Source organism: Equus asinus, chromosome 17, assembly GCF_041296235.1.
Source record: "Equus asinus isolate D_3611 breed Donkey chromosome 17, EquAss-T2T_v2, whole genome shotgun sequence".
NCBI classification, from domain to species: Eukaryota; Metazoa; Chordata; class Mammalia; order Perissodactyla; family Equidae; genus Equus; species Equus asinus.
The window spans coordinates 35,585,580-35,595,602 of record NC_091806.1 but is presented as its reverse complement, the minus strand read 5'-3'; the positions used below and the strand labels follow the sequence as shown (position 1 = coordinate 35,595,602).

At 38.5% G+C, this 10,023-nt stretch overlaps 1 protein-coding gene across 1 annotated transcript; it reads right to left on the bottom strand.

Annotated features, from left to right (window-relative positions):
• Positions 1-7,780: 7,780 nt before the first annotated feature.
• Positions 7,781-8,365, bottom strand: LOC139040676 (olfactory receptor 4D11-like). The gene has a single exon (XM_070487427.1). It carries the CDS (start codon positions 8,363-8,365, stop codon positions 7,781-7,783), a length of 585 nt encoding a protein of 194 aa, XP_070343528.1.
• Between the last annotated feature and the right edge of the window lie 1,658 nt (positions 8,366-10,023).

The following is a 10,023-nucleotide window of genomic DNA, read 5'->3' as shown; positions in this document are numbered from 1 at the left end:
TGAATCATGTTTCTTCTTCTTTGTGTAGCTTGGAAAAAATTAAAAGTGTTATTTCAGAAAGGGTTTACTCCCCCTTAATAGATTCAGGTTTACAGTTGGGTATTAGGTCGGAAGACTAGTGAGGCATTATCACCACATGAAGACTCTTTCCAAGGTTATTGTTAACACATCCTACATGACATCTTCTTCCATAAGCATGCAGTTAATTATTGTTTTCTTCTGTAAATTATATGTATTTTAGAAAATGCATAAAAGTAATGTTCTCAGAATAGAAGTTGTAAGTATCCAAGATAAAAAGGTGAATAGTAAATAATCAGAAAGGGAATATTTTGGCACAAGGGATACAAAAATGGATGCAGTTTGGTGTGTAGATAAGACAATGCCTATTTGGTACAACTGGGGTCCTTTGAGGTTTTACACAAATGTGGGTTTTTTTCCAGACTGGGTGCTCCATTTAAATACTTTAAGAACTCCTATCTGCAAAATGATTGTCTTTGGACTGAATTTCACAGAAGCACTCCTCTCTTTTTTAGGTCACAGATTTAATGCTATGAAAAATCAGACAATTTTAAAGCTGTACAATTCTTCTTTATCGTTCTATTTTTCCTTAAGGGGATTTATTTGTTTCTTTCTTTAATATACTTTAGGTACCAAAACCCCTGGATGTTGAATAACTCCTCAGCTATGAAAGAAAAGTGGTAACTCAGAGCTTCTCTTCTGTTCACTGGTCAAATTTCTTTCCTAAAAGCTATTTTTTTTATTGTGCTATCATTGACATACGATAGACTCATATGTTTGACGTGTACACTTTGATAAGTTTTGACATACGCATATACCCATGCAATCATCAATATGTTTAAGATAATTAATTAATATGTCTTAATATATATTAAGATATAATAAGATATAAGTTAATTAATATATATTATCACTCCAAAAGTGTCCTTGTGACTCTGTAATATGTCCCCTCTGCCCCCTTTCTTCAGGCAACCACTGATCTGCATTCTGTCACTATCCATTAGTTTGCATTTTCTAAAATTTTCTATAAATGGAATCCTAAAAGGTGTACATTCTCTTTTTGTCTGGCTTGTTTCACTTACAAAATACATCCACGTTTTGTGTGTACCAATATTTTGTTCCCTTTTATTGTACGGACGTGCCACATTTTGTTTATCAATTCACTTGTTGATGGACATTTGGGTTGTTTCTAGTTTTTGGCTATTACACATAAAGCTGCTATGAATATTCTTGTATAGGTCTTCATGTAGATATATGTTTCCATTTCTCTTAGGTAAGTACCTAGGAATGGAATGGCTGTAACTCTTAAAATTCAATAAGAAAACCAACCACCCAATTAAAAAAAAATGGGACAAATGGTTTGAACAGATACTTCAACGAGAAGATACAGGTTTAGCAATTAAGCATATGAAAAGATGCTCGATGTCATTTATCAGTGGGGAAATGTAAATGAAAGCTATAGTGAGATAACAGTGCACATTTATTAAAATGGCTAAAATAAGAGAGAAGGGGTTAATATCCAAAATATACAAAGACTCATACATCTCAACAACATAAAATCAACAACCCAACTTAAAAATGGGCAAAAGATCTGAATAGAGATTTCTCCAAAGAAGACATACAGATGGCCAACAGGCGCGTGAAAGGACTTTCAACGTCATTAGCTATCAGGGAAACGCAAATCAAAATTACAATGAGATATCACCTCTCTCCGGTCAGAATGGCTATAATTAACAAGACAGGAAACAAGTGTTGGAGATGATGTGGAGAGAAGGGAACCCTCGTACGCTGCTGGTGGGAGTGCAAACTGGTGCAGCCACTATGGAAAGCAACATGGAGCATCCTCAGAAAATTAAGAATAGATCTACCATATGATCCAGCTATCCCACTGCTGGGTATTTATCCAAAGATCTTGAAAACACAAATGCATAAAGATACATGCACCCCTGTGTTCATTGCAGCATTATTCACAATAGCCAAGACTTGCAAGCAACCTAGGTGCCCATCAAGGGAAGAATGGATAAAGAAGATGTGGTATATATTCATAATGGAATACTACTCAGCCATAAGAAATGATGCAATCCGGCCATTTGTGACAACATGGATGAACCTTGAGGTTATTATGCTGAGTGGAATAAGTCAGAGGGAGAAAGTCAGATACTGTATGATCTCACTCATAAGTAGAAGATAAAAACAACGACAAACAAACACATAGCAACAGAGATTGGATTGGTGGTTACCACAGAGGAAGAGGGGAGAGGGGAGGGCAAAAGGGATGATTTAGGCTCACATGTGTGGTGATGGATTATGATTAGTTTTTGGGTGGGGAACATGATGTAATCTACACAGTCTTCGAAATATGTTACGATGTACGTCTGAAAGCTATATAATGTTATGATCCAGTGTTACTGCAATAAAAAAAGAAGATTGACATATCAGAGTTGACAAAAATGTAGAGGAACTGTAACTCTGGTGGGAATGTGCTATGATGCAACCACTTTTTATTATTATTATTATTTTTTATTGAGTTATTGATAGGTTACAATCTTGTGAAATTTCAATTGTACATTAATGTTTGTCAGTCATGTTGTAGGTGCACCACTTCACCCTTTGTGCCCACCCCCCACCCCACCTTTCCCCTGGTATCCACTAAACTGTTCTTGGTCCATAGTTTTAAATTCCTCATATGAGTGGAGACATACACAGATTATCTTTCTCTCACTGGCTTATTTCACTTAACATAATTCTCTCAAGGTCCATCCATGTTATGATGCAACCACTTTTGAAAACAATTTGTCACTTTCTTAAAATGTTAGGCATGTGCTTACAATATAATCATTTTGCTCTTGAATTCCTTTCTTTTCTTATTTTGCGAATCCTTGGAATGGACTTAATTTCTTTCTTTGCAGTTTATCTCCTTTTTCTTACCATAATCAGAAAGAAAAGAAAGGTGAAAGTCACTTCTCTCACTTTTTGGGGTGTTTTCCAGTTCAAATGAAGATATTTCTTTTCACCTAGCTCACTTTCCATTCAAGTTGTCTTTCTTCTGTATACAATTTTGTCGAAAGTCTACTTAATATGGAAAACTAAAAAAGCTACCAAGAGTTATCAGAGCATGCAGGCAGATACCTGGGGGCCTCTGGCATAGCACAGCCTGTTGCAATCCCAGCTGGGTACTTACTGCTTACGCTACAGGAGAAGTTAGTTTACCCCTTTGGCCTCAGGCTCTGCATCAGTATCTGGAAACAATAGCATCTCCCTCATGTGATTTTTGTGAGGATTAAATGAATTAATATATGCAAAAGCATCAATACTTAGAGCATTGCCTAAGCAATAGTAAGTATGCTCATACGTGTGTTACCTTAAAGTAAAACGCTGGGTTAGTAACTGTCTCAGGGACACAGCTTCTTAAATGTACTGACAATCTTTTAGAAGAGTTGTATGTTTTCCAGAATGTGTATTCTAAAACAGCTTCATCAGAACATACTTTTTTTGGGGAAAATAGGAGGTACTTTTCTTTTACTGTCAATGAGAGTGGCCCAGAGGGTGGTGACAGCGTTTGGTAGTAAGGAGAGCACTTGCTTGGTTTGGTTTCTTATCTGACAACATCTTAGCAGACCAGAGAAGTCAAGTGCTGGTCTCTGCAGTGAGAGCCATCTGGGCTCAAGTCCTGGCTTTGTCCCTGTGTGACTTGGGTAAGTGAGAGACCTCATGGAGTCTCCACTTCATCTGTGGAATGGGGATTATAGTAATACCCACCTCACAGGGAAGTTATCAGGATTAGGTGAATTAACATACATAGAGTCTCAACATACATGACTGGTTATCTGTTATGATTAGTACTATGTTGGGTAACCTTAACATGGGAGGCTCATCAGGAAATGGAGTGTGTTGAACCAAATAGTAGCTGAGCTATCAATTCTGACTAGTTAAAGTGGGGAAATAATCACCAGAAAACACCAACTCAATATACTTACTAAAGATATTGAGGAGGTCTTACCTACTTATGATATCCTTCCACAGGGACTATGGAATTGTAAATAGTAGACTATGGTCTACACAGAAGGGTAGAAGGCACAGTACCTCAGACCCCGAGTCAGTACTGTTTGTCAGAGAGGAATAGGTCCTACGTTCACAAAATACTTTTGGTAATTCAGACAACATCCTCTGCCTTCTGCTCCATGTTTCTGCTATTTTTACTCCATTTATTTAACAAATATTGATAGAAAGTTGGCAGAGTTCTAGGTTATTTGAGAGAAATGAATATAATCCAAAACCAGTGGAGAAAGAACTGAAATTTAATAATATGACATTGATGGGGACCGTCTAAAGACAGATGAGGTGTGTGTGAGAAAAGGGTGATTTCTCTCCAAGAGGCTCAGAGGAAGCTGCATGGAGGAGGTGACATTTCTGTTTGGGGCACATGGGAGTGGAGAGAATGGGAGATCTGGCTTTAGGGGACCAGTTGAATATATAACAGTTGCTGATGAGTGGGAAGTTTGGCTGGAAAGAAAGGATCCAAATATGTAGGCACGGAAAGACATGCAAAAGAAAATCATTGTTACAAAATTTTTATTGTTTGATAAATCTAAGGGAGGGTATGTAGGTGTTCACTGTATTATTCTTTCAACTTTTTTGAAATATTTTATTTTCTTTGTAGTTTTGAATTTAGCATAAGAAATACCTCTGTAGATTTCAGTTTCAAGAGATCCATCTATAGGAAGTAAGCCTGAGAAAAATCTCTTGTTTGTGCAATTCAAAGGATCCTGGAAAAAAAGAGCTTCCTCTGCCTACTTCCAAACTAAACTCATTTCTATGACTCTCCTTTCACAATATCTTCTTTGTTCATATTTCTTAGCTGTGCTGTCTGCCACTGATAGTTCACCCTGGAATGCAGCATCTTGTGTATATATTTCATTATTTTTAGTCAAAGTGTATTTATGAATCTTACAATTCCATCTAGATTTCAGTTTTTCTCACTCTTCTCTTCTCACACTTATTCATCAACACCCAGACACCATAGTCATTCACACTCATGTAGAGTTATGTGTCTTACCTAAAATTTCCAACCTCCTTCTCAAACATCTTGAATAATGTTCACACGAACCTTGGGAGTCATTCAGCTTCAGGAAATTTTGTTAAATACCCCTCTGAAGGCCAGTGATTTCAGTGGCTTCCCATCTATCTTTACGTGGAAAAAGGCAGACTCAGAGAATAATATTTCCTTGGCTCTTCCACACTGATTCACAGTGTTCCATCATATGTACCAATTTGTCAATCCCAGAACTAGTGTGAGAATTATCAGAGGGCATATAATTGGATGTGGCTGTGGAAAAATTCTACTGATGGAGAGGTGGTTTCAGTGGGAGTAATCAAGATGTGACTCAGGCACATGTCCTTAGGAACACACTTCTTGTGTAGGATCTAAAAGTTTTTAGCAGTGACAAAGAATCTCCCCTTGACCAAACTCTACTCAGACTCCCCTGAACTTTTCAACTAGGCCTCCACTTTGAGATCTCCATGCTTGTCTCTGCATTGTCCAATTTTAGCAAGAATTCTGCTAATTCAGTTTAGCCAAAATCCCCCAACCTCCATGTTGATCACCCTCAGTATCTTATCAGGTTCCTCACCATTCTCCATCCCCCAAGTGATATTTGATCACCCTGGCCTGCCTTCAGCAAGAATCCTGTTAGGTCAGCTTACCAGAATTCTACCTTACCTCTTAGTAGATTTTCTATTGGGACATAAATGCCTATTCTTAGGGATTCTGCACAACTTCCTTAGCAGTTTCACCCACGTAGGGTAATTCCTGAAGTGTGACACACAAGTATTGGAAGGAGCCATTGGACCTGAAAGGATTATGTAGACGAGAGTGAAGGAGCTCTCAATGGGCAGATGAAGAAAGTGGGTGATGGAGTTCTCACAGGACACACATGTCACCAGGAAATCCACGCTGGATCCATCAGCAACTCCTACTTGCTCGACTTTCAGAGTTTTTCACCATTCTCACCACCTCCACTGTTACTACCCTAAGTTGTGTCTTCATTATTTCTTTCATGGGACTTTTGCAGTAGCTTCTTAATTGGCCTCCCTGTTTTTGTCCTTGCCCCACCTCAGTCTATTCATAACAGTAAGCACTGCATTTCTGCTAAAACATTCATCACTATTCTGCTCTTCAAAGCCCTTCAAAATGCATCGCATCTTATTTAGGTGAAAGCCAAAATCCTCACAATGGTCTAAAAGGTCCTAAGGACCTGATCCCGTGGCCTCATTATCTCTCTGACTACAATTATTACCTGTCTCCTCCTTGCTTCCTCTCATCTTCTTATGAAGGCCTGGGCACATCCCCACCTGAGGACCTTTGCATGTCTGATTTTTGAACTGACATTTGTACTGTGACATGAACATTTGTCTAATTTCAAAAATTTTAAGATCTAGGATCTACCTGCAGAAATGAAGGGCAAAAAAGAAAAACTTCCAAATGCTGTAAATAGCAGAACCAGAAAACAAATAAAAACCAAGTTCATATATTGAATAATGTTTTGCCGTTCATGCCAACCTTTTTGAATGTATATGCGTAGTCTGAAGCAGCTTCATAGGTTTCTGTCATTTTTAGGGAGTCATGTTAACAGAAAATAATAACAAATCCATTGTTTTCTTACTCCTATTCTCCAATGATTTGAGAAACAGAAAGGAGTGAGAGGTGATATTCATTCACTGAGTTCTTTAACTCAACCATTTTTTGGTCAGTTTTCTACATTCTACTTGCTGTGCCAGGTGCTGGGGATACAATAAATAAATCATAGTCCTACTGGGGGAATAGGAGGAAGGAGGACAGGGAATTGGAAACAAGGTCCTGAGTGTGGTGCTTGAGCTGAGCCCCGGTCGCTGAGGCAATGTCATGGAAGTGTGGTCAGTAGGTGTGGGGTTCAGAGGAAGGTCAGGATAAGGACCTACATGAGGTCATAGAACCCATAGTTACTGGGGTCCACATTCTAACTCAAGCTGTGCTGGCTTCAAAGCACTTGCATTCAACCGCTGGAGTGTGGGCTTTAGATGGAAAAATCTTCAGGTAATAGTTATTTAATTTACTCATATCAGAAAGTCAGAGGAGGAACTTAATTTGAGTGTGCTTACTTCATTAAAATGTGATTACTTCATGAAAGACCTTAGCAATCCAATGCCCAAGCTGCATTATGTTTCTCAGCTCCCTTCCTGGTAACAAGAATATAGTGGGAATGTCTGAGTATATATATATATATTTGCTTTTTCTTATTGTTAATTTTATTTAGACAATTGGAGATTTCCATGTTGTTGTAAGTAATAACCAAGAGAGGTCCCACCTTAATCCATTTTCCCCCAATGATCATTTCACAATCTATATGTATATCAAAACATCAAGTTGTACATCTGAAATAAACAACATTTGTATTTCTCAATTATATGCAATAGAGCTGAACGAAACCCCCACAACAATTCCAATGTGATAAAATTTCTGAGTGCATACATATTCTCTTTTCTTTATTTCTTCCAAGGCTTTATTGCATAAGCATTATGCAACTCTTCAGCTAACAGTTTGATTTCTCTGCTTCCTTTTGCAACATGAAACGTATCTTTTTACATTATTATTGCATGCCAAACAGAATCTTTGAAAGTCATGTGTGTCTTTGTAGAAATATCAAACTTATTTAAAAATCCTTTAGTCAATGCTGTTTATTTGATGGACATTTTCAAAGGTGGTGAGAAGGAGTGAGCGACCAGTCTATATCCTCTCAGAAGGTACACATCTTCTTCTCAGTTTCCTGATGGCTGACTTCATCTCCTGGTTCCTCAGAGTGTAGATCAAGGGGTTCAGCAGAGGGGAGATGACAGTGAAGGTGACGGAGATGGCCTTATCTGTGGGGAGGGCATTGAAGGGCCGGGTATAGACATAGATACAGGGCACAAAGTGCAGGGTCACCACAGTGATGTGTGAGGTGCAGGTGGAGATGGCCTTCCTCCTGCCCTCCCCTGCCTGAGACCTCAGCATCATTAGGATGACTGTGTAGGACACAAGCAGGAAGATAAACCACAGTGTGGTGAGCAGCCCACTGTTGGAAATCATCAGCAGCTCAAGCACAAAAATGTCAGTATGGGCGAGTTTGAGGATCTGGGGGACATCACAGTAGAAAGTGTCAAGAACATTGGGTCCACAGAAGGGGAGGGGCAGAAACAGGGAAATCTGCACGATGGAGTGGACAAAGCTCCCCACCCAGCAGGCTACAATGAGGGCAGTGCATCGCCCTCTGCTCATGATAGTCACGTAGTGCAGGGGCTTGGAGATGGCCACATAGCGATCAAATGTCATCACTGACAAAGAACATACATCCACCCCTCCAACAAGGTGGAAGAAAAATATCTGGGTGGAGCAGCCATTGAAGGAGATGGTCTTTCTCTGTGACAGAAGGTCCACCAGAACCTTGGAGCTGTGATGGAGGAAAAGCAGATGTCGGTAATAGACAAATTACGGAGCAAAAAATACATGGGGGTTGAAGGCACGATTCCCAGGTCATGGTGACCATGATGAGGAGATTTCCCAGTAGAGTTGTCACATACACCCACAATAGGAAAAGTAGAAGACCAAGTTCAGTTCTTGATTCTGGGTTTGGTCAAGGAAAACACATTCTTTTACCCTGGTGCAGTTTTTCAGCTCCATTGAGTCATCTTTCTCTCACTTTTGTTTCAAGCTACTTCATATCATACTTGGCTGTTTATTTTGTTTCTTTCCTAAGCATTAAGAACGCAATTCAGATTGTTCCTCCTGCGGTTGTGGTGTTTGCAATTTGTTGAGTTCTCCCAGTTTTTAAGATTATGATCAGTTTCATGATCAAATCCAAGTATCACATGAAACGTCATTGAATAATTCTTTTCCTATAAATCTATTTTTGAAAAGAATATCATTTACGTCTAGTAGTCACATTGGCCTAGCATATTTTATTTAATTAATTTATTTTGGTTTTATTATTATTTTTTATTCCACGCAAATTTATTGAATGTCAGGAATTTTCTGAAGCACTATATAGAAAGATAAGGAAGACATGGCTCCAGCCATTGAGAACTTATTGTTCACAAATTGAATTTTCATATTAGCAAATATTCTGGTGGCTTCAAGAGGTCTTGTTTTTCTGAATAAAAGGATCTCATTCAGTTTCTTATTGCAATCTTGCTGTGACATGAGTCAGTTTCCTTGCTGTTGGCTGTTTTACATTGAATTTCTTAAAATTGCAGAATTATTCCATGTAGGTAACTCATCATTGTGATTTCTTTATACTAAACAGATTATTTGATTAATAATTATTTTAAAATATTTACAATTTATGATTGGGAAACACATTGAAACAATATGTAAATCCCAATCTCAAAGAATATCTTTACTTTCTTTTATTGAGATCAAAATACTTAAACATGGGACCTACCCTTTTAACAAATTTTTAAGTCCACAATACAGTATAGCTACAATGTTGTACAGCAATTCTCTAGAGCTTGTTCATCTTGCATAATGTGATGTCATCCTTGACGTGATCTTGCTTGAGTGTCGGGGAGAGAATAAAGATAGTGACCTACTTTTGAGAGGTGGTTCATACTGTACCAACCACACTCTCCTCTGTGTTTTTTCCTTTGTGGATCTAAGCTAAGAGAGTGGAGGGATCCCATAGGAGGGAGAGACAATGGTATCATTAGAATAATGCCCCCACCTTTTTTTTGTGAAGAAGATTGCCCTCAGGTAACATCTGTTGCCAAGTGGAACACGCGAACTTAACCACTACAGCACTGGGCTGGCCCCAATAACGCCTATTTTCAAGAATCTGTTGTTGATCATTCTTAGGAAATTTTACAATTATTATTTGCTCCTCTTTGTTCTTAGTGCACACTTCCTGCAATTTCAAATGTATGTGGATAAGTTGGACCACATTGTCAAAGGGTTTGCAGCCTAAGACAAGCAGATGATTTGTATAAATTGATGGA

What these genes read in the sequence shown, in the direction of transcription:
- LOC139040676 (XM_070487427.1), bottom strand. Translation starts at nt 8,365, where the DNA reads ATGACATTTGATCGCTATGTGGCCATCTCCAAGCCCCTGCACTACGTG.